The sequence below is a fragment of the Triturus cristatus genome, chromosome 3_2 (assembly GCF_964204655.1).
Source record: "Triturus cristatus chromosome 3_2, aTriCri1.1, whole genome shotgun sequence".
In the NCBI taxonomy this organism is placed as follows: Eukaryota; Metazoa; Chordata; class Amphibia; order Caudata; family Salamandridae; genus Triturus; species Triturus cristatus.
The window spans coordinates 930,447,461-930,472,834 of NC_140584.1; the positions used below are offsets into that span (position 1 = coordinate 930,447,461).

Consider the following 25,374-nt stretch of genomic DNA (forward strand, 5'->3'; position numbering starts at 1 on the left):
AATCCAGTGGCAAAGTGAGCAAGGGACTCACGTCTGAGCATACCCTGCCAACTTATGGCGAACAAAGCAAAACCAAAGGAAATGATGGACGGAGTGTTGAACATTGCAAGCACTCACCCCCAGTCAACTGATCTGGGTTTAATCCACCACCGTTCTTTAGCCCACTCTGCCACCCCAGTTAAGACATGGCCATATGCAAATCAGTCTGACCCTGTGCCTCATGGGAACAGTCCAGCCCGAACTGCCAAGCCTTGTCTTCCCTGGACCGGAAACAAGCTTCCTAGGACCGGTTTCTGGCATTTCAGCCATCTTCAGCCAGGCTTGCTTGAATCCAGTGGCAAAGTGAGCAAGGGACTCACGTCTGAGCATACCCTGCCAACTTATGGCGAACAAAGCAAAACTAAAGGAAATGATGAACGGAGTGTTGAACATTGCAAGCACTCACCCCCAGTCAACTGATCTGGGTTTAATCCACCACCGTTCTTTAGCCCACTCTGCCACCCCAGTTAAGACATGGCCATATGCAAATCAGTCTGACCCTGTGCCTCATGGGAACAGTCCAGCCCGAACTGCCAAGCCATGTCTTCCCTGGACCGGAAACAAGCTTCCTAGGACCAGTTTCTGGCATTTCAGCCGTCTTCAGCCAGGCTTGCTTGAATCCAGTGGCAAAGTGAGCAAGGGACTCACGTCTGAGCATACCCTGCCAACTTATGGTGAACAAAGCAAAACCAAAGGAAATGATGGACGGAGTGTTGAACATTGCACGCACTCACCCCCAGTCAACTGATCTGGGTTTAATCCACCACCGTTCTTTAGCCCACTCTGCCACCCCAGTTAAGACATGGCCATATGCAAATCAGTCTGACCCTGTGCCTCATGGGAACAGTCCAGCCCGAACTGCCAAGCCATGTCTTCCCTGGAACGGAAACAAGCTTCCTAGGACCAGTTTCTGGCATTTCAGCCGTCTTCAGCCAGGCTTGCTTGAATCCAGTGGCAAAGTGAGCAAGGGACACGCGTCTGAGCATACCCTGCCAACTTATGGCGAACAAAGCAAAACCAAAGGAAATGATGGACGGAGTGTTGAACATTGCAAACACTCACCCCCAGTCAACTGATTTGGGTTTAATCCACCACCGTTCTTTAGCCCACTCTGCCACCCCAGTTAAGACATGGCCATATGCAAATCAGACTGGGGGTGAGTGCTTGCAATGTTCAACACTCCGTCCATCATTTCCTTTGGTTTTGCTTTGTTCGCCATAAGTTGGCAGGGTATGCTCAGACGTGAGTCCCTTGCTCACTTTGCCACTGGATTCAAGCAAGCCTGGCTGAAGACGGCTGAAATGCCAGAAACCGGTCCTAGGAAGCTTTTTTCCGGTCCAGGGAAGACATGGCTTGGCAGTTCGGGCTGGACTGTTCCCATGAGGCACAGGGTCAGACTGATTTGTATATGGCCATGTCTGAACTGGGGTGGCAGAGTGGGCTAAAGAACGGTGGTGGATTAAACCCAGATCAGTTGACTGGGGTGAGTGCTTGCAATGTTCAACACTCCGTCTATCATTTCCTTTGGTTTTGCCCTAAAACTGCAAACACCCATTAGGATACTCTTATTTTGGGATTTCTTTCATATCTATAAAATGAATGGTGTGCTGCAAATATTTGAATTCCTACTTTAAAAAAGTGTTTGACAATTTGATGTTAACACACTACACAAATTATCACGTTGTAAAGTTGAGCTTCGTTTCAGCCTGGAGTGCTTCTTCTGGCTCCAATCACTTGCTGTGTCCCTGAGATCCAGAATGTTTGGAGTGAAATGCCGCTTCCATGATCCCGTATGCCTGCACCCCCTGTCATACTCATTTAGCTAAGGAGCTAAGTTGGGTTCAGCAGAATCTTTCTTTCCATGCCTCTGTGGTTCGCAGACTCTGAGAAAATGGTTGAAAGGATTGCGGGTCCCAGCATCAAACACAATGGTATGCCTCACTCCAAGTTTTTGCCTGCAGTCGTGACAATTACTCCATGATGCAAAGGAATAATCCAATCAAAAATGAAGCCATTTCAGTATGAGCCCTACAAAGTAATGGGCGGGAAGTGTTCTAGCACTGTTCAAAATAGATTTAGTGCATTAAATTGTCTTCTGGGTAACATTTTGTCAGACTGACATTACATACCACCTTTAGTTCTAGAAGGTTTTTATTTTTGATATTATTAATAGTGCTGTCCTTTTATCTATCTTGAAAAGCGAATTCACCATCACACCTTGATGATGGTGAGATAGTTTCTTTTTCGTCAGGGGGCTTCACAGCATTGAAAACAAATCCAAAAGGATGCTTTTGATTTGAGAAATTGTTTTTGTGGAGATATTCTGTTCCGCTTTTTAAGACGAATATCTAATATCCAAGCTGCACAAGTAGTGTTTTTATGAATTGTGCAACTACATTTTTAAGGGGTATTTAAGAAAGTATTTGTTTAGTTAGGAAGGCAGCTTTCTTTCCTGTTTACAGACATTTGTCATTTTCTTATAAGTTGCAATAAGGAACAACTTTGTTCAACATGGCAAATTTCTGCTTCCTTTGTAGGGTTGCATTTTTAAGACAGACACATCCTTAAAAAGGCAAGGGCCCCAGGGCTTCCTCTCCCTCTAGCCACTGGCTACATAACATTCTGAGCAACCTTGTGTCATTGTCACAACGATGGCTTTTGGTTGGTGACAGCAAACGGAAGGCAGGCGTGGTGCTCAATGCCAGGGTATAAGGGGATGCTCCTAAATCAGGAGTTGGGGGAAATGGTGTACGTCTTGGTGTTGGGCTGGATTTTCAAGGCAATAGATTTCAACTGTTTATCAATTTAAACTGACATTTGTTTCTCCCTTTCACCCATTTTCCCCACAGTTGAGGGGCTTTATATAAATGCCTTTGCCCGAATCCTCAAGGGACATCAAAGCATGGATTTGCCTGAATTGCCTCAGCGATGGGGAGGAGAGGAGAAATTCCTTACACGTCGTCACGATTTTGCAAGCCTGCAGAGATGCCCACGATGGACAGACCCATCAGTGGTACGATAAATCTCTTTTACCCTACTGTTAAACCATATGACAGCATCATCAGCTAATGTAGGCATAAACTGGATTCAGATTTGTATGGTGACAACTGCTTACAGTGTGTAATTACAGAACATACAAAGGTATTGTACTGAGCTGTGGTGAGTTGAGGTGTTGCTGCAGCTGGTATGCATTGTCTCTCCTATTATTTGATTGATGCAACTGAATGATTATATATAGAATGATGATGTGCAATTCCATTCAAAGGGGTAGTGAACCATCCTATTCCTCAGTTACCCATGTTGACATTTCCTGTTCCACTATGATGTTTAACTGAGGGCACGCAGATGTCCAAAGGCAGTGAAGGGCAGTTCCTCAATATTTGTTGAAAATATTGGTGACCTTTTGCATGGCCAATGTGCCTCCCACATCATTTTGCATCAGTTCATGTTTCTTTCTTTTAAAATATGTCAATAAGTGACACAAATCCCATGGCTATATTCAGATTATTGATTAATGAAGATCACCGCTTAAAGTTTATTCCTGTGGCTTATACTCTGTAATTCTGCACCTTAGAACGTTGCATAGCTACATATGCGAAATTGTGCCAAGCAAAGGCAAATGCACTTGGTAACTTTTTGTTTGCAGCATGTGTAGCTCTAGATACCTATGCTGTGCATACTCCTGCCTTCTACTGTTGGGCGCTGACGTGTGCTAGTTGTTTTTCTTCAAAGAAGTCTTTTGAGTCATGAGGTATAGTGACTCAACACCTTACTGGTAATGCGCAAGGCATTGGCTCCATTTTTAGATAGTTTTTTCTCTGCCATTGTGTTTAGACGTGTCACTTCGAGTTTTGGTTCAATGCCGTCTGGTGATGTTGCCGGGCCCACACGGATCCATCTAGTTCGTCGGAAGAACCGACAAGTGTCTTCAATTCCAAGCGTTGCATACCCTTTTTTCTTCAGCTCTGCGATCAAACAACTTGAACGCCCTGCATGGGGCTCCATCTGTTCCTCGTCGCTTGAAAATGTGCCTGTGAATTAAAGGACCCCATTCTGCTACTGCCCGAAGTGTCGAGCGAAATGCCAGTTGACAGGTGTGTAACCTCTGTCTGTCCTCAGACCATCAGGAGGGCACATGTTTGGCATGCGTTGCCTTCCGGAATAAGAAGACTTTCCGTTACTGGCAAGACTGTCATATTTCCTCGACTTCGATGGTGAAAGGACGATACTCCAGGCTTGTTCGGAGAGGAGGTCACTGAGGAGAAGGAGAAGCCTGAGGCTTACGGTGCAGAGGTCGAGGTACTCTCGTTGGAGGAGAGCTCCAAATCCTATGCCAAAGTAGACAAGACACCACCTGTAGAAGGTTTAGCATAAAAAACGGACACAGTGAGTACAGATATGCTGACTCTCACCCCTCGATATCACTCAGAATGGAAGCATCACCCTTGAGGGGTCGAACTCGCAGGCTTGTCATGAGGCCTCCAGTCCACCTCTGTTGCAAGGCCTTTGTCGGCACCAAACGTTTGATTCAGACCTGGAGACCTCCCACCTCTCAGTGTTGAAGTCCTGCTCAAAACAATCGCCTGTGGACTATGAAATTCCCTTCAGCTGCAGCCTCAAAACCACCCCTCAAAGCTAACCTCAGAGTCAAGGTCTTTGGAGCCGAAATCTTGGTACGGCCGTCCTTGGCTCCAAAACGATGGGCGTTTAGGGAAGCTTCCTCTACTGTTTCTAAGGATCAAGACCAACCCATCTGCCTCCAAGAGGAACTCGATGCCAGGTAGGAGTGTATCCTCATCCAGACAGATCCTAGCTCAGCCTCCTCTCACAGCAAATGATCCTGTTCTTCCGCGGAAGAAACTGACTTTCGAGGAAGCATTAAAACCATCTTCGTGGTCCGTGCCTGAAAAGCCTCAGCCCCATGGCAGAGGCACCTCTCCACTACATCTCTTTCCTTGTCTACCTCCTCCTTGCCCTTCTGCTCTTCCTTTCATTGCCATAGTCCCACATGCCAGGTTACACATGTCTTTGTTACAAGAGTGCATAGCAGCACGTTGGGCACAAGCAGAGCATCATTGGGAGGATCTAATGTTGATCTGAGGCTGTATTCATCACTCTCTACAGTGGTGGAATGGCAACAACCTGTTGCAAGGGTCGTCCTTTTTGGACCCAATACTGCATATCACCATCACAACAGCAGCGTCTTTCACTGGTTGTGGGGGGCACGCTAACATGAGGTCTTCACATCAACCATCTAAAGTTGCTAGCCATTCAGCTGGCCCGCAAGGCCTTCTGCTCTTGCATCCAATATAAGGTAGTAGTTGTTTTCACAGACAACATGACTTCCATGTTCTACCTACAGAAACATCACTCATTCTCTACAGTTGTCTGCTGTAGGCCAGGGCATCTGGCAGTGGTGGGTGAATAATCACAGAGTTCATCTTTTGATCGAATACATACCGGGAGTGGATGATGATTTTGCAGTCCTCCCTAGCCGGATGCTGTAATAAATCCACGATTGGGAACTCCATCTCCAAGTCCTACTCCCATACGTCCGTCGTTGTGGGTTTCCCCACATAGGACTCTTTGCCACTGCCGAAAATGTAAAATGCCCACTCTTCGCCTCCAGGTTTCCACATGCACAGTACATGTGCTATGCACTATGTATGAAATAGTCAGGAATATTTGCCTGCGCTTTTATGCCTCTCCCACATTCATGATTTGGAGGCTTTGGCAAACATCCCTCATTCTCATCTTAGTAGCCCCTCACTTGGGCCAGGCAGCCTCGATTCACTACCCTCAACCTGTCTCTAGTGCCAAATGAGAAGCTGCTCAACCGGCTGGACTTTCTCTAACAAAATCAGGGTGCACTCAGGCATCCCAACCCCAAACAGAAAAGCTCAATCTTTTGATTTGGCTCCTGAAGTCCTAGAGTGTGGGTAGATTAAATTGCCTTCAGAGTGTATGACCATCATTATAGATGCTCGCAGGTCAATGACCAGAGCCTGCTAGGCAGCTGAATGGAAAAGGTTTGTGCAGTACTTTTTTCCTAGATGTATTGACCCTCTCCAGGCAGCAGTCCAAGATATTGTCTGTTATCCACTCCACTTGCAGCAGTCAGGCCTAACTTACACTTCTATCAGGCTTCCTTTGGCTGTAGTTGCCACTTACCTTCAAAACAGAAAACACAATTCCATTTTCTTTTTTTTATTATAATATCTTTTTATTGTTTTAGACAGAAAAAAAGAAAAAAAAAAACAATTCCACATGGCTTAAATGACAATTGACAAGTAATACAGTCCTAATGCGAAAAAAACAGTGACGACAATAGCAAAATAATACACATTACATAATTAATGACAGTGTAACCCTTGAGCTGGGTCATGGGGATAACGGCTCTTCCTCTGGGGTATGTACCGGGGCCACACAGATCCCTCCTCTATATGCGTTCCACCCAGACCATACCGCTGACCACTTTTTGGGGCATCCTCGTGCTGTGTATACCGTCTTTTCTCTGAACATGCACCAATCCAGGCTCCTCTCCCAGGAGGCCAATGCTCCCCATTGACGAGCGATCTCTCGCTTGGCCACCATAGTCCCAAGTGTAGCCCAGGTCCTCTCCATTGTTGTTAGATCAGTGGGACCCCACATGTTCAAGAGGCATCGCTTTGCCTCTGGACGAATGGTCTTGTGTAACACTTCCTCCATTACTTCATGTATCTCCCGCCAATACTGTTGTATCTGGACGCATTCCCAAATTATGTGGATGAAGGTACCTGTGTGCCCACAACGTGGCCTGCAGTCGCCCTCGTCACCCCTCCCCATATGGAGTAGTTGAGGCCCTCTGATGTATGTACGATGGAGTATTTTGAGCTGGACCAGTCGCAACCGTGCCAGGATGGCAACCTCTCTGGGTGAGGCAACCACCTCCCGCCTCTCCTCGTCATCAAATTCTAGGCCATCTCTCTCCCAGCACTCTCACAGCCGCCCAAGAGGATCTGGGGTGTTATTAATCAATTTCTTATATGTTAAGGAGATTGCTTTTTGGGGAAGGTAGCCATCAAGCAAACGGTCCTCTAGTGGTGATGACTCTGGGGGGTTCGTGCCCGTCTGTAAGGCAGTGGTCATGGCATGCCGAATCTGTGTGTACAGGAATAGTTCCATGGTGGAGAGTTGATCCAAAGGTCACCCAGACAAGATATGCCAATCAAGTCCCACTTATCAAAACCCATCGTGGACAAGAGGCTACCCAGCAGTTCCGAGTCCCACAGCGGCATAGCCAGTGTGAGCCTACGGTCCCAACCAAGACTCTTATTAACGGAATGCCAAATGGTCATAGAATGTTTGGTGGGGCCCGTGAGGGGCAGTCCCCAAGGGTTAGCATATCAGGATCTAATAAAATTCCCCCAGGTAGTAGCCACCTGTCCATCTTAAACGCAGGGTCATCTGGTTGGCGATTTGTGCACTGATTAATAGGCACTAGGTGGGAAGCCCAATAATACTTACGGGCTTAGTCTGGGAGACTAATGCCTTCGTTGTACCAGCTAAGGATCAGTTTGTTAAGTGCTATCCTGGGCCATCCCCTCCCATAGCAGTTCTCTTTGCAACCCCTCTATTTCCCTGAAGTATCGTACTGGGGCTGGGTCTGGATAATTTTGTAGGGCGTAGACTAGCCACGGCAGCGACATCATTTTAAATAGCGCCACTCTTCCCAAAAGCGAAAGCGGCAAGGCCTTCCAACAGGACACATCTCTCCTAAGGCACTGCGGAGGCGGGACAAGGTTACGTTCATACCTAAGTTTAGGGTCATCAGTAATAAAAACCCCTAGGTAGCGGAAGCCATTTCTCACTGTCTGCATTGGGCAGTTTTTCGGTAAGGGGGGTGCGGAGCCTCCCAGTACATATATGAGCGACTTGTTCCAGTTGATGGAATAGCCAGAGTATTTGCCGAATGTTGTGAAAATGTCCAGCACACAAGTTAGGGATTTTTGAGGGGAGGTTAAATAGAGGAGGATGTCATCCGCGTAAAGCGAGATTCGGTCTTCCCAGCCGGTCGACCATCGCATTCCACGAATCATCGGGTCTGCGTGGATCCAGGCCACCAATGGCTCAAGGGCGAGGGCAAAGAGCAGGGGGGACAGGGGGCACCCTTGTCTGGCCCCGCGGTGCATCTCAAAAGGGTCTGATCGCTTATTATTGACTATCACCTGAGCCATTGGTGCTGAATAAAGAAGTCTAATCCATGACATGAAGACCGGCCCAAACCCCAGTTTGGCGAGAACCGCTAGTAGGTAGGGCCACTCCATGGTGTCAAAAGCCATGGAAGCGTCTAGCGACACTATTACCTCAGGCTCATCAACAGTGTCAACTCTGCCCAGCATTCCGTGGACCCTGCGCAAATTGAGGGCCGTGTTGCTGTGGGGCATAAAGCTCGACTGATCCTGGTGTACCAAAGGTGTTATCACCGAGAGAGTCGTGTGGCTAGGAGGCTTTAAATACTTGGGCATCTGGATTACCAGTGATGCTACCTCATACGCCCAGGCAAATCTCGATCTGTTGCTTTAGAGACTTGCAATGGCTGTAAAGCACTGGGATACACTGCCACTGTAACTACCAGGTAAAGCGGCCTGGTTCAAAATGATTGTTCTTCCCCGATTGTTGTATGTGTTACAAAATAGCCCATATAAGTTGCCGAAGACATTCTTTACAAGAGTGGGCACCCTGATGATGATGCTACTCTAGGTGAGGAGACAGCCCTGCATGGCAACTCGGACCCGACAACATTCTAAATTTGAAGGGGGTGTATAACTTCCCAATGTGTGGAAATATTACATAGCAGCGCAGGACAGAGTGATGAACGACTGGGTGTATGCAGAAAGAGCGGACCCGGTGTTACGGGCGGACAGATGGGGAACGGGGGATCAAAGTTGCATGCATGTACTGTATGGAGGCCAATTGAGTAAGCGGGCATGGCTGGCGATGGACACAGTTCTGACAGTGTAGAACTCTCTACTTAGGGGGATGAAATGTGACAAGAGACTTACACCCCGTACACCTCTCTGGGAGGGTAATCGACTGCGATAGGTGGCCAATATGAAGAGTTTCCTGGGAGGGGATGCAATTGATTTAACAACGCTGGCAGAGGTGTGGGACGCTAATGGGGTTTTCGCCTTTGCTCATCTACAATGATAGTCTCAGATGCCGAGCACACAATAGCTAAAATACAGACAGCTGAGACATGCATTAACCTGTAACATAGATAAAGAGGTGTTTATAGGATGGGCAGGTACAACATAAACTGATATCTTTGACTTATGGTACATCAATGCAGAACACCCAGAGGACACTGACACACCTTAAAGACAGATGGAAACAGGTTATAGGGGAACCCGTTGACAAGGACTGGTAGGAGGCTTGGGTTTCCCAACAGAATTGGTCATTAAGACCAGTTTCTGGCTAATCCAACTAAAACTGCTACACAGAACATACTACACCAGCACACTGATTTACAGAATTGGGAAGGCCAAGGGCACTCTGTGCCTCCAGCAGTTTGGTGCAGAAAGGACCCGTATCAATACCTGGTGGCACTGCCCTGTGCTACGCCCGTTTTGGCAACAAGTAACCAAATCCTTAAAGGAAGCGATTGGGGCTGCCATTGAACTGATGCACCAACTGGCTCTGTGGGGCATTTGGGAACCCTCAGACCTCACGAGATACCAGAAGAGTCTGGTGAACCTGGAATATATGGTGGCGAAGAGGGGCACAGTCTGAGTTATAAATAAGGGCCCCCTGTAAATAGTAGGTACTCCTAGAACAGGGAAATAGTTCAAGAACAAAATAACATATCTAGGCAGTAAACATGATTAACAAAATTATGAAACAATATCAAAATTCTAATTAATTAAGACAGTGTACTCACACTACAATCAAAATGATTTTAGATCATTTTATTTATATTGAATAAAACATCAGATGATATGTGCAAAGAAGCAGTGAAAATAACAACAATATAGAATAGACATTACTGGCACAAAACAGTGTTTCCAACATACTATATAATAACAAGCAAATAATGATGCATATGTTGGCTTGTAAAGCACGAAAAGATAAATGGTAATTTTAGTAGAAAACTGTAATTATCACATAAAATAGACATAACTAGCACAAAACAATGTTTCCAACAAAATCCATGATAGCAAGGAGAAGATAATACATATACTGGCTTGTGAAGCTAAAAGAGAAAGATGGTAATTTCAGTAGAAAGCTGTAATTTTCTACACGCGTTTCGGCATAAGAATGCCTTCTTCAGGAAAAAGCCAACATAGTTCTAAAATAAGAAAAACAAAAATGGGTATGTATAGACAATTTATAAACACATAGACATACATATAATTTCTACAATCAATAGGAACTTTTTTTTAAAAAGGATATTACAAGACCTATATATCAAGAATATTAGGTCATCTATATATATATATATATAGTGGAGTACACTGTATCTGAATAAAAAACATTCACAAGTTTGTAGTTGGCATACAGAAAAGAAAAAAGAAACCCAATGTTGGGAACGAGTTACTAATATAGTGCATCAGAAAAGAATAAAAGGGTAGAATGATGAAATTTAGAAGAAAAAAGCTGTCTAAGAATAAGAATAAGACACCTCTGTGCTACAGTGTGGAGAAAATAAAACCAAAAACAGTGTATGTGTGGCTGGATTGGAGTTCAAAGAAAAGCCAGTCACCAAAGGGATAAGATTATAATTAAATATGGGCACCAATTACCTACTGTGTCTCATGTGGAGAAAGAAATTTATCAGGATAAGGTTAACAAGCTGCAAATGCGGTGAAAGGATGCTGCATATCCAGGGTCTGATGATGTACGGAGAAACACACGACCAAGATGTCCTACAATAGGATCTATATAAGGTCTAGAACAAACATCCTGGGAGATTCTGTCAAGGTTAAGTAAAAAGAAAAAATGATCAGGCATTGCTCAAATGTAGAGTCAAATATCTAACAAGGTAGAAAGGAGTATTTACCTAGGCAAACTCTAGTTCTATGGAGGAGATTCAATCAACCAAAGATGGCGCGTAGTCCTAAGTCGCCAGAATTGCCACAAATTGCAATGAGGTGGCCTGGGTAGTAATTGACTGCTGAATGCTGGAGGGAATCAATTAAAAAGTGTCAAGAGGATCACCGGGATAGAACTAGTAACACAAAACTCGTGTGCTGAGCAATAGCGCATATATGTTGCAGGGGCTAGGTTAGGAAAGCAGCGAGTGAATGTTGAGTCAAGATATGTGAAGTCAAGATATGTGAAGCTACAGCGAAATGACTAGAAGACAGACTCTGGATTTTACCTGTGTAGATGGCAGCGGAAATCTTTATGTAGAGATACGAGGGATAAGGGGATGAAGCCGCCGCTGTACTGTTGAGTACAAGTAAAAAGTATATAGCTGTAACGAGATATGGAATGAATATAATTATGAAACATGTCAAGGGATTTCAAAGGATACAAATGTAACTGGTCACCGCTAACAGAAAAGACCCATCAATTGTCAAACTTAGATTTAGCCAGAATTGAAATTCAAAAGTGGCGATAAATGCGATAAAAAAACGAGGGTCTAGAAATGTGCTAACTCAGGAAATGGTCATCGCTAAGAAAACAGACCCAACAATTGTCAAACTTGGATTTAACCAAAATGGAATTCTAAGAAGGGGATGGATGCGATAAAAAACAGGGGTCTGGAGTAGCGCTAACTCGACAAAACCGCTACAAAGCGGAGTAGTACTTACTTCAATACATGTAAATGTTCGCATCACAATCATCCAACCCGGCACGGAAATGACGGAAGGGGACAGGATGGATATAAGGGAAGAGGCAGCCTATTGCGTGACGCTGTTTAACTCACGTGATCAATACGTGGGACTCCCGCAGCGTGTACAGGAAGTAACCAACAAAGTCTGCATGTCAGAATAGATTGTAGGGAAACTAGAACGCTAACCTGGTGAGTGTTAATTACGGTCCAAAAACCAGGAAGAAAGAAGAATCTAATGACCGGATGACTGAAAAATAAATAAAAAAAGAGAAAAGATAATTGAAGGCAAAGGGATTCCCTTCACTAATTACAAGAAGCAGAAAAAGCATGTATATATAGCGTGATATGAAAGTAGTATGTATGGAGAGAAATTGCGATAACCACAATACAGAGAACGATCAAGTGGGAGGAAAGATATGCGATAGCCCACATAAGTAATAATCAAAAATTGAGAAATTATGAGTAAAAATGAAATTATGGAACTAGATATGAATCAAAAAATGTGGAGCTAAATATTGAAAAGTGTTCTGCGTATCTGGAGCGGCTATAATGGAAACAGAATAGGAGATCAAAGGATTTAATGATAGTTATAACGGATAGCGTTCTCCCATGGGATTTCGCTATTTAATCCGTTTTACACGTATCGAGGGTAAAAATCCAATATACCTCACGTTTTTTGCGTATTTCTTCTGATCTGGACTTGTCAGTACTTTCTATTTTTTCAATGATAAACCACTTGAAGTCATTAGATGTATGTTTGTATTCGATACAATGTTTGACTACAGGGGCATTTGTTTTGGATGTGTTTATAGCTGAACGATGTTCAGTGTATCGAATCTTAAAAGCTCGAGCTGTCTCCCCTACATAGCCCAGATGACATGGGCAGATCATTAAGTAGATTACATTTTTACTTTTGCAGTTAGAAAAATGTTGTGGAGTAATAAGATGACTATAATACTTGTAGGTGGCACCGACAATTGCAGTGTCGCAGGCTTTACAGTTGGAACATCTGTATGTGCCTTTAATGGGTGCTGACCCATCAATGGTTTTCTGAATAATCGGTGTAGTTTCAGTGAACCTAGAGCGTGTCATAAGGTCTTTCAAATTTTTGTTTCTGCGATGTGCGAAGAGAGGTTTAGGAATTTTCTCTTTGGTTTCGGGTTCGCTATTCAGAATGTGCCAGCTACCATTGATAATTTGTCTAACTTTGTTATTCAAAGTGGAATGTTTGGTTATGCAAACCAAAGGGTTTTTGGACGAGGGTGTTTTCTCCTTCAAGAGGCAATCACGGTCATAGAATCGTGCGCGTTTGTAGGATTCGCGAATCAGTCTGTGTGGATATCCCCTCACAAGAAATTTTTCTTTCAAATTGGAGGCTTGTGTGTCAAAGTCTCGAATATTGGTACAGTTTCGTCGTAGACGTAAAAACTGTCCGAAAGGAATGCTTTGTCGTTGAATTCAAGGGTGATAGCTATCGAAGTGTAGTAATGTATTGCGTGCTGTAGGTTTTACAAATAAGTCGACCTCAAATATGTTGGTATTGTTCTTAATGATAATATCAAGGAATTCTACATGAGTTTTACTGGTATGTGATGTGAACCGAAGGTTAGTGTCACATAAATTAAGCCAGAGAAGGAATTCGGATAGATTCTCATCACAGTCAATCCATATGAAGAATATGTCATCGATGTACCGGGACCATTGAATGACAGACTCTGAGAAAGGCGCAAGGTCATTGTGTATGTATTTCATTTCAAAATAGGCCATGTATATATTGGCTACTGATGGAGCTACCGAAGCCCCCATACTTACACCTTTGATCTGTTTGTATAAGGTGTTCCCAAACTCAAAATTGTTTTTTGAGAGTACGATGTGTAGGCATTGTAGTACAAATGTTTTGGGACATCTGATGTTGTATGTGTCGATGAACCAAGAGACAGCATCTAAGGCTTCACGTTGGGGTATGTTACTGTATAAGGATTCGATGTCAAGAGTAATCATGGTGTGTCTGGCTTGATTAAAAGGAAAATTTTCAACTTCATTAATCATAGCTCCAGTATCCATGATGTAAGATGGAATATTAATCATGTGTGGTCTCAAGATGTTGTCACAGTATTTAGAGAGGGGTTCGGTGATGGAACCTATAGTGGAAACTATGGGTCTAAATGGAGGATCCAAAGTATCTTTATGTATTTTGGGGACACCATAAATACAAGGCATTTTGGGTTCCTCTCGATTTAGATAGTCATATTCTTTAGGGCAAATGAGGCCGTTGTCTAAGGCGTGTCTGGTGAGATGTTGAATTTGCGACATGACTTTGGAGGTAGGATTTTGGTGTGCTTTAACATAGAAATTACAGTCACTAAGTAAATTTTTCATTTTAGACTCACACTGGATGGTATCGAGTACTACTATCCCTCCTCCTTTATCGCAGCTTTTGATGGTAAAAGATTTTTCATTAGCTAATTTGTGGAGGGAATCATATTCAGCTTTATCTAAATTATATGTAGGTTTAGGTGCAAATTGAGTGGCTTTTTTTAGTTTGTTCAGCACAGTATGTTCAAACACTGCTACTTCAGGGCCAAGTTGTTCTAATGTGGGGGTGAAAGTAGAGTGGTTAGATACAATGGGTATCATGTCAATCTCATCAGATAGGGGTTCTTTATCAGCAAAGAACTTTTTAAGTCTGATTTCCCTAATGAAAGTGATGATGTCTTGATATAGTTCAAATATGTTGGTTTTAGTATGGGGTACAAAAGAGAGCCCTTTCGATAATAAGGTAATACTCACATTATCAAGAGTGGATGATGAAAGGTTAAAGATAGGTATAGTATCTTTCTGTGATGATGATATCTTATCTATCATTAAGGGCCTTTTCTCCAGTATTGGGCGTTGCGTGTTTCTAACATATGTTGGTTGGTATGTTGATATTAAGGGCTCTGATAATTTCCCCTCGTTTGGGTCTGGAAGCGAACTCTTCGTCGGGCTCTCCTGCCTCCTCGTTGTCCTAAAAAAGGTTGGGGAGCATTAGGGTTCGTAGTAAAATTACTATATTGTCCAGATTGACCGTAGTTATACGTAGGGTGACCTTCATCAGAGTCGGATGTATCCGAAAAGGTTTGGATACGGCGATTGCTGGCATTATCGTCATTAGTGTAATGATTGTGTTTATAGAAATTCTCGGAAAGATAGGGATATGTCTTTTCTGGTGTGTAGTATCTGATATCTTTCTGTGGTTTGTCATTTTTCCGTTTGAACAAATATTCTTGAAACAATGCTAATTCTTTTTCTGTGTCTTCTAATTTCTTTTTAGCCTTATCTAGAGCATTGTTTTTACGAATTTTATCTTCTAATTCAGTAATCTCAATTTTTAAATCTGCTACTAGTTCTTTGGCAGTTTCGACTATTAGCATCATTAGATCGCGTGAACACCTATTCGCGATCTGAGTCCATCTTTCTAAGAATTTTCTTATATGCACGAATAAGCCAGGGATGTTACGTATTTTAAGGCCCTGAGGGATTACTCCTGCTTTAAGATATTGTAACATGAACTCACCATGAGCCTGCATCCGGGTGAGTTTCTCCTTGAGGAATATAAGTTGGTTAACTTCCTCATTGTTTCTGGTGTTGGTATTGGTGGCAGTGCCAAAACTAGTGCTGGAGCCTACCAAGGTCGCAAACTCTTCGTCTGTGAAACCAAATGTTTTAAGTTGATCCATGGTGGGTGACTGAACGGAGGAAAACTTAAAGAAAAATTAAATAAAACAGAACCATAATGAAAACTGAAGGTAGAAAGTGGAAGGCCAACATGCAGAGAGGATGAAAAGGAAAGCAATAAGCCCCGCACAGACAAGCTGTGGGTAAATCTGAGGTATAAATAAGGGCCCCCTGTAAATAGTAGGTACTCCTAGAACAGGGAAATAGTTCAAGAACAAAATAACATATCTAGGCAGTAAACATGATTAATAAAATTATGAAACAATATCAAAATTCTAATTAATTAAGACAGTGTACTCACACTACAATCAAAATGATTTTAGATCATTTTATTTATATTGAATAAAACATCAGATGATATGTGCAAAGAAGCAGTGAAAATAACAACAATATAGAATAGACATTACTGGCACAAAACAGTGTTTCCAACATACTATATAATAACAAGCAAATAATGATGCATATATTGGCTTGTAAAGCACGAAAAGATAAATGGTAATTTTAGTAGAAAACTGTAATTATCACATATAGACATAACTAGCACAAAACAATGTTTCCAACAAAATCCATGATAGCAAGGAGAAGATAATACATATACTGGCTTGTGAAGCTAAAAGAGAAAGATGGTAATTTCAGTAGAAAGCTGTAATGTTCTACGCGCGTTTCGGCATAAGAATGCCTTCTTCAGGAAAAAGCCAACATAGTTCTAAAATAAGAAAAACAAAAATGGGTATGTATAGACAATTTATAAACACATAGACATACATATAATTTCTACAATCAATAGGAACTTTGTTTTTTAAAAGGATATTAGAAGACCTATATAGCAAGAATATTAGGTCATCTATATATATATATATAGTGGAGTACACTGTTTGGTGCAGTGTGGTGCAGAAAGGACCCTTATCAATACCTGGTGGCACTGCCCTGTGCTACGCCCGTTTTGGCAACAAGTAACCAAATCCTTAAAGGAAGCGATTAGGGCTGCCATTGAACTGATGCACCAACTGGCCCTGTGGGGCATATGGGAACCCTCAGATCTCACGAGATACCAGAAGAGTCTGGTGAACCTGGAATATATGGTGGTGAAGAGGGGCACAGTCCAGAAATGGGGATGCAAGACATCCCCATCGCTCAGGAAATGTGAAGAGGTATGACATGCTGCAACAATTCCGAACCAGAGGTATACAAGGGCTGGGGTTTTGAGAAAAAGTATGAGAAGATCTGGGGGACCTGGGATGCTGGAGACATAGTAGGCAGGAAGATAAGGGGGGACCAGGCTGGGAGTAGAACAAGGGATGGGAGAAAGACCTAAAAAGATGGGATGCCGCATAATGAAGTAAAGCACATGTTGGGACTTTGCCGTAAGATGCTCATGTAGGTGGGAAGCATGTCTGTACAGTGGAAGAGGGGTAGGGAGGGTAGAAGGTAGCGGTACTATATTGTTTGAATAATAATCTGATGCTGTATCAGTATGATGTTCATGCACTTTTATTGTTCATTATAAATGAACAGAAACAAAAATATTTTTAAAAAATAAGGATAAGAAACAAGTTAGAGAGATTCTCACACAACTTGAATGCTAAGGTGTAAAATAAAGTTGAACCTCTCCTATTAATAATTCTTTCTTCACAGTAATGAAACAAGACCAATCATATCATTTAGTATTAGACGCAGAAACCTGAATACAGATCAACGTGCATTCAGTGTACAAAACACTTATAGCACAGCACTAATGAACACCACAGTGCAGAAAAAAATCAAAATTCTAGACTTCCTGAATAGATTTTTCTGCTAAAATATAGCACCTGAAAGCACATATCTGACAGCATTCAGCAGTCTCGGTTTTCAAAAACAGTTCTGTCGATTACCCCAAGGGTATGAGAATAGCCCCAGGCTGTTCTTAGCACGGTGACAGCTTCTGCAAGAGTTTGACGACCAGGCATTGTCCTATATTGATGACATATATTTGACAGATGATGTCCTTTCTACACACTTGACAAGAGTAGATTGCATAGTTCTGGGATTTGCTCACATGTCCTACAAATGTAATTTTAAGAAATCAAAAATAGGCCATCTCACTGTCGTATTTTTGGGATATGAGCTATCAAGTGAAGGCAAAAGCCTTGCAACACACTTCTTAGAGAAGTGCACGCTCTTACAACCACCAAACACATTGAAGAAACTTCAATCTATATTAGGATTCCTAAATTTTGACAGAATTTACATTCCTGATTTTGCAGAATGGGTTAAACAACTCTACGTCTTGATTCATCCAGACTGTTCAAGCACACATTGGTCAACTGAACACACACAGATCTTACGTTCAGGACAAACTGACATGCTATCTCCAAAGCACCTACTCACACAACAAACCTGGTGATCTGTATAATTGCGGGGTCATCAGGGTATACCTCTGTTACATTCAATGAAGATGACTGTACCAATTGCATATAAATCGCATTTATACACCAATGCAGAGATGCTTTTTACACCAGCAGAAAAGATACTGACGGCGGTACAGACTGTTCTGGTGAGAGAGAGAGAATTGGCTCAGGGGAAACTAATAATCATTGTGACTCCAGTGCCAACCTCAGAGGCTGTCACAAAAGCCAGTGTTCCCAAAGCAAAAGCATTTCATCCAAGATGAATATAGTGGGCCAACTCTCTCACGGCAACAGATGTAGACTACAGATTTGACACTACACTACAAACACAAGCATACCTGCAATACAAAAATGAATACCCCTTAAGTCATTCCTCATGATCAGTATGAATACATTATCTATGATGGTTCTGCACAGCCTGCTGTAGGGAGAAAACACTAAAACTCTGCAGCATGTGTCACTATTAAGGGTAGAATGCAGAATTCCACACTAAAAAGACTTACAGTCAATTGGTGACTGCACAACACAGCTAGCTGTACTCAGAGCTCTAATTCTGGCACTTGAGAATATGGATCCTGGATTCTTCACACAGATGGTGTGCGATTTGTATATATTGTGTCATAAGTTGTGTCCATTCATACTGTGAGTATCTACACTACTGGAGCCAGAATGGATTCAAGGATTCCAAAGGGTACACCATAAAGCACAAAACGCTTGGGGACAAGTGGCAGAGATGAAAGAATGCTTGCCACAAACTCACGTGATTAACACCTGGAGTCATCAACACTTAGGAATACACGTTGCAAGGAAACCCATGGCTGATGAAGCAGCAAAAGCAACAGTGCAAACTGCTGCTGTCACTGTTATTACTCATTGTAGTGCGAGGATAGGTAGAGACATTATGACGGTTGTCAACACTTTATGCGATGACACCCACTTGACAAAAGGCATTCCAGCTAAATACTCCAACCAGTTAAGTGCGCAAAGCATACCATTTGCTCATATTCCCGGAGTGGGTGATAGAGTAATACCATATTCAGATCGCAGGTTAGGTTTTATCCTAGCTGCACATGAGTTCCTGACATCTGCACAGGCAGGGGTGGCAGCTACAGGTCTATATAAACAAACTTGGGACTTTGTCCTTCAATGTGACATCTGCCATCAGATGAAGGGTTCCACCATAGCACATCCACCACAGACACCTCTATTGATTTAGAACAAGCCTCTCGCTCTTGTTAATCTAGACCATTGCAACTCCTTACAATCAGATGGAACTTACAAATATATCTTGGTTGCTGTGGATTCCTGCTCTTGATTCCTATGGGTTTGGCCACAGTGATCAGCTGATCCCCGAACTGTTGTAAAAGATCTGCAAGTCTTCATTGGGACATACCCTGTTATCACATTCCATTTGGACCAGGCTCCGGCGTTTGCCTCTAAGGCTTACAAAGACACCATGGGAAAATTGGTTGTGACCATGCTGTACTCCTCCCTTATCATCCAGAGGGAAACACTGTAGTGGAGAGGAAGAACCAGGACTTAGCAATTTTAACAGCTAGGGTACTAGGTTCAGGCCGCAGTTGGGTCCATCATCTATATGTGGTCCAGAAAGCTCTCAACAATCTGCCTAGAAAATCCCTGGGTGGTCGGACTCCCTATGAGATCCTGTTTGGGGTTAAGATGTGGGTGCCAGACCTCAACAGTTCCAGTACAGTGGTGGCTTGAACACCATTTGACATCATTGAACATTTGGATGTTTTACAGGAACTAAATGGCTTCTGTGACGCACTGAAAACATTCAAGCCAAATGTACCGCCGCTGGTGAAGTGAAGGAAGTGCCAGAAACTCCTGGTTGGATCCCCGAGATTAGCAAACTAGTTCGGAGAAGATCTTGGACAAGAAAGAATTTGAGCCATCTTGCAGAGTGCCTGCACCTGTCCTGGCTATTTAAATGACCAGAACTATACTTTTACCACCCCTTGCTGGCTGCAAAAACAAGAGATTTGTGTCATTAGATCTCATCAAACCACAATATGTGCCCGATACTACACAGTAGGCCACATGGGCTCCTGCGTGGTTACCTGTCTCCTCTTACTACACTGCAGGAAGTCCTGATGGAAGCTTTGACCAGTGATGCAGCTTCTTCTCCCTGGCTGGTTATAGCTCATAATGAAATGGCACTTCTACCTGCTACATCAACAACTACCATACAATTAACATGTACGGAAACCCATTTAAATTCTGAAACTCAACACAGATGGTGTTTACATCAATGTACCACAATTCAAGTCAAATCCCAGTTCTACGCAGCCTCAAGGGCTACCAAAATAGTCTCAGGCAACTTTGTCCTCTTAGATGACTTTTCTTTTGATTTGTCCGACCCACCTCCGCTTCCAACCCTACGAGGTAGATTGCATGTATTCTACTTTTGGCTGAAGAAGATGTACTTTGTTCCTCCATCTCTATACCTGTGGATTACAATTTTGTTACATTTCCTAGTCCTTTGGATTGGTTTTGTGACAGTCTTTTTCTTGCTTCTGAACGAACACTATCTCCCAGAACACTCTGCTGTGCAACTTGTGAACTTGGTTTTAACACCACATTCTTCATCACACAAAGTGTGAAGAAACCTTTCCCTGGTGAACATTTCTGCTGTTCGGGTTCTTGATGGCATTGTTTAGGATAGCTTATTGTATGATATATTTGGTCCAACTGAACTTTTGCAAATACCAAATGTATGTCGCATTTCATGGAATGACATTGCCACCCATATTGCTATTTCCAATGATATGGACATCGATACAGTGTATGAAATGCTAGAAGATCTACAGTATTCCACTGTTTTAACTCTGATGATATGTATGACTAATTATGATGAAATGTTCTGTTTTCAACATTATGGTCATCATTTCTTGCATGAAGCAAGTACTTCACGTGCCGTATTTAATTACAAAGAATGGGAACACAACCCTACACCACCGCTGGGTAGTTCATAAACATTTGGACAGAAGTTTGCGTATTTTGTTAGTCAGAATACAGCAGACCCAGGGTCTTATTATTAAAGGCTCACACCATCACCAGCAAAGAAAAATATGCTCACTGATACAAAGCTGATATATTCTGCATCTTTTCTTTCCTAGCTATCCACACAGGGGTTTGCATTTTGGAGAGACACTATTGATTTAAAATCTATTTTGGGAACTAAAGATTGGCAGGTTCAGGGGAACGAGACTATATTTAGAGCATGCCAGATAACACATCAACTGATTTTCCTGAACAAAACTGTGCACCAAATATCATGTCTTTGCTTGGCTAAGATAAAAGATTTAAATACACCAAAAATTCCCACATTTGCAAATTTTGCAAACTGGCAATGGTTCACAAATTACATGAAGGAAATATTAGATACCATTCTTCGCAATGGTTCATACAAATCATCAGGGACCAATCAGGGGAGATGGGTAGTGTGGCTGTTAGATACTAATGGACGTCAGGCGCTTTTCCTAGGTGACACCAAAGGCTTTAAGATCGGTAGGCCCGACCTACGTTCACCTAGACACAACACTCTGGAGTTGTAACGGCTTACAGTTTTAGAAACTTATGCCTAAATTGTCTAAAAACCTTAACACTGTCTCAGGTGAAACAACACTTGTCCCTTCTTTCTGATGAAATAGGGACTAGAGGGCTTTTCATTAGGTCCCTGAAAACCATGTGAAAAGTGCTTCTGGTATGCAATGTACTGCGAAGTGAAGAGAGCGCGCAAAATTGATAGGGCACATTTTTAAAAGGTTCTAGCAGTATCTGATAATGGTATACTACATTGTCTACTAGGATTTACTTTCTGGGTAACGTCGTCTGCAATAGACATCATACAGAATTACATGTCCTCTTTACAACATGGGCAGTCACAGCTTAGATCAATCATGTTACTAAGCTGGACTCTTCAGACACTTCATGCCGTTCGTGTACCTTGGTCACACCTTAATGCCACTAGCTTGTATTTACTTTATAATCTAACATAACAACAAACCATCACGGCAAGAAAGGACGCAATGTGTACTGTGTTACAGATTGAAAGACTGAAGAAACTATCAAGGGTGTACGGCAACAATTTGGAGTCTTGGATGGAGTACCCCGTTTATTGTGGTCATGAACGTGTGACCTGGTGACTTCTTAATATACCAGCTACTTTACACGAGGAATTGAGGTGAACCCACCATAAGACAGTACCCTACGCTATCAGATTATTAATACGTGGAAATCAGGATACAGAGTCTTATTTACATTATTTTACTTCGCTTGCAAAGATAGTATTCAGCAAGTGTAAAGGTACTGACCAACCAGTATTTTTCATGGGAGAATCGCCTGAGTGGAGTTCTGTAATTACTTATCAGCCCTGAAGAAGTCAATAGTGCGTAACTGCACACAACGAAACACGTGTTGGCTCCTTTGTGTGAAAAATTGTACTACAAGGCAGTTTTTGTGAAGAACTGTATTACAATAAGCTGTGACGACGCGACCTGAATAATTTGAAAAATAAAAAACATGGACTTTCAGAACAACGTGTGAAGATTTCAAATTAAATCAGAACTGTTTGATTAAATTACTACAGTGTGCTCAGGGTAGACCATTTAAAACTATCATTTACTGTTTCAGAAATACCTTCAGTGGATTACAAAAATCCATGAGTTTACTTCTCTGCCAATGCCGACATTTCACTTCCAAAACTGTTTACAACACCATCAAGTTGTCAGATACGAGGCAATAGGAGAAGGATATGTGCACGAGTCATAGATATTACCTTTTAGATACCACTGTAGGAATGGTGAGACTGAAGTTTTACTTAGCAGGACTGACTGCAAGAGTACTTTAGGGCATACCTTGGTATGTAGGGAAGTTTCACTTCATGGTGCATGTAATGCATCCATGGCAAATTTGTCCTGCTATCTGAAAGGTTCTCCAGCTGCTGTGATTCGTCTGGTTTTCAGATTGCTCTTGAATGGCAGTTATTTGATGTTGAACGATCAGAGCTGCTGTGTCATGAAATCAGTTATTGTCTATCTGGTAACGGCTTCGGCAGTCGTAACCTGTTGCACACAGGCACTGTTACCACCTGTCTCCACGGGTAGGAAGGGAACATTTTGGTCTTCAATAAAACTTTCGAATGTGCACTTTGATGCTATGAGCAGATTGATAACCTTAACATCTGCAAAGGGGACATTTTATCTCCAAGTCGCAAGATCTTTTTCTGAGATACAGTTGCTACTCTGCACTAATTTCCCACTACATTTTGAGGAGCTTGAGCGCCGCATTTTTAACATGTCTAATACCACAGGAATAGCACAGTTTTCAAATCAATTGGCTCTGGGTTGGTTAGCACTGTCTTTGGAGTTATTCCATCATTCATACACTCCGTGCTTGGAAGTGTTTTTGGAGGTCTTCCATTGGTCCTATTCCTGGTTGTCGAGACTGGCACTTCCACATGTGCTCCTGTGTTGTGAACACATGATACAGTAGTAGTAGTAGTAGTAGTACTTTATTGGGTTGCCATGAACCATCAACATATACATTCACAATACAATCACAGTGTGTCAAATTTTAAAATATTACATACAACAGCAAATATCCATGTCAATTTTAAAAACATCAGAGCGACCATAAAACCTATCTAATAATCTAATAATAATAAATAAAATCTTTACCAAAACAATTCCATCCCTTTATGACAACAATTTCTTTATACATTTCATGAAAGTTCAAATAAGTAAAAAAATTGTGACTTTGAAAAAGTTGAGAACTGTTTCAAATATTTTTTATTTTACGAAGTTTTATATAGCGCGAACTTGACCTAAAGGTATCGGGTATCAGAGTGCTTTACATAGCACCAGTTGCGTTACATGAGGACACATTCATTTTTGTTAGGCACGGGGAGATTAAGCGATTTGCACAGAATCACAGGATGTTAAATGTCATTGCCGAGACTCGAACCCGGTTCCCCAGATTCTAGGTCGACCGCCCTAGTCGTTAGTCCAACTCCTTTATATATAAATATAGTCGCTAAACTACTGCTGTTATAATTTTACTTCTCTTATACCAGACGGCCTGTGGAAAGTTACTCACAACAAAAACTGTTTCAGGAGAAGGGTCACTTTTTAAAATTCTATTGGCTACAAGTTATCTGGTTATACTCAGATCCCGACATATTGGACGGATCCATTTGCGGTGGGACCCAAGATACTCTGGGATTAAGAACAATATATGTGTCTTATTTTCATTACCCAGGCCACAAGCTGGGCAGATACGAGAAGCTGAGCCCTTGTTCGATTTATAAATAAATGATCTTTGTGGGAGGGTACCAAAACGAAAACGAATTATGCAAACATTTGGCTATGGGTGATGAAACTGAATCTAGAAATTGTTTGAAAAGTGGAAAAGGTTTAAAATCCAAAAACATATTGGTCAGTGAGCCATTTGAACTGCTGCTTGTATGACCTTCATAAATATATGCCCAATAGTGTGTTTTCAAGACATTGAGGTCGGCAATCCCAACTCTCTCAACCAATTAAAAACAAATGTAGCCCAAGGTACTGTCATAACACCCAATGCTTTTAATAAATCTGTAAGGGATTCTCTGTAGACTCTTAGCTTGGATGTGAGCAAAAGGCAAACCCAATACTATAATGGTTTTAATACAGAATCTGCAATTCATTTTAGATCCAGATCAAAATATAATGGAGTAAGAGGGGAGCTGGTTGAAACGGAAACTAGCTTCCTCACAAATTTATTTTCAGCTATGGATAAGGAATGGACGTCAGCGCACCCCAGGTACGGCACCATTAAGCGCTGCACCTTGTGCCTTATCATGACAGACCTCTAAGGCCGGTGACACCGTGCGTGAGCTAGTTTGCTTGTGCATTCTAATGATAACATTTGATCTATGTTCAATTAGCATTGTGCTCTTACTAAGTTGTCCAGCCCCTAGACAATCAGAGCTGTGCACCCTCTCTATGGCTTCGCTGCTAACATGAATAACAGAAATTTTAATCACTCCCTTTCCAAGTACTATATAATTGGTCTTATTTACATTATGCTCAAAGCTCCTAGATCTACAGAAACCTAGGAATTTGTCGATCAGGAGCTGGAGCCTCATAAGGAGAGAATCGTCGTCAAATAAAAGAATTGGAACCTTTCTGTTGTTTAGAGCAGGGGAGTAATTTCTACAGTTTTCCAGTGTGTCCACTACATCGTACATACATAGGGTGAATAACGTTGGCGCGAGAACACACCCTTGGCGCACACCACACTGAATAGGGATGTGTTCTGTTAATTCACCCTATTGACCACAGCGAACTTGGGCAAAGTTATTTTCATGAAGTTTAGTCAACAGATTTATCAAATTTCCAGAAACCCCCA

At 42.3% G+C, this 25,374-nt stretch overlaps 2 protein-coding genes across 4 annotated transcripts in view; one reads left to right on the top strand and one right to left on the bottom strand.

Annotated features, from left to right (window-relative positions):
- Positions 1-25,374, top strand: part of LOC146858828 (uncharacterized) — a 1,229,505-nt gene that overhangs the window by 694,844 nt on the left and 509,287 nt on the right. Inside the window, exon 27 of the mRNA XM_085647127.1 lies at positions 2,889-3,052. Within this exon, the coding sequence (XP_085503253.1) occupies positions 2,889-3,052 (164 nt within the window). The remainder of the gene's footprint in view (positions 1-2,888; positions 3,053-25,374) is intronic.
- The window catches only part of LOC146858829 (uncharacterized), a 49,039-nt gene continuing 33,636 nt past the window's right edge, over positions 9,972-25,374 (bottom strand). The window contains exon 3 of one of the 3 annotated variants that reach the window (XM_085649418.1): positions 9,972-10,366. In XM_085649418.1, coding sequence (XP_085505544.1) covers positions 10,314-10,366 — 53 coding nt within the window. In that variant the 3' untranslated portion in view covers positions 9,972-10,313. Of the gene's footprint in view, positions 10,367-13,182; positions 16,281-25,374 lie in introns of those variants that run through there. The other 2 variants (XM_085649416.1, XM_085649417.1) reach the window with 2 other exon arrangements.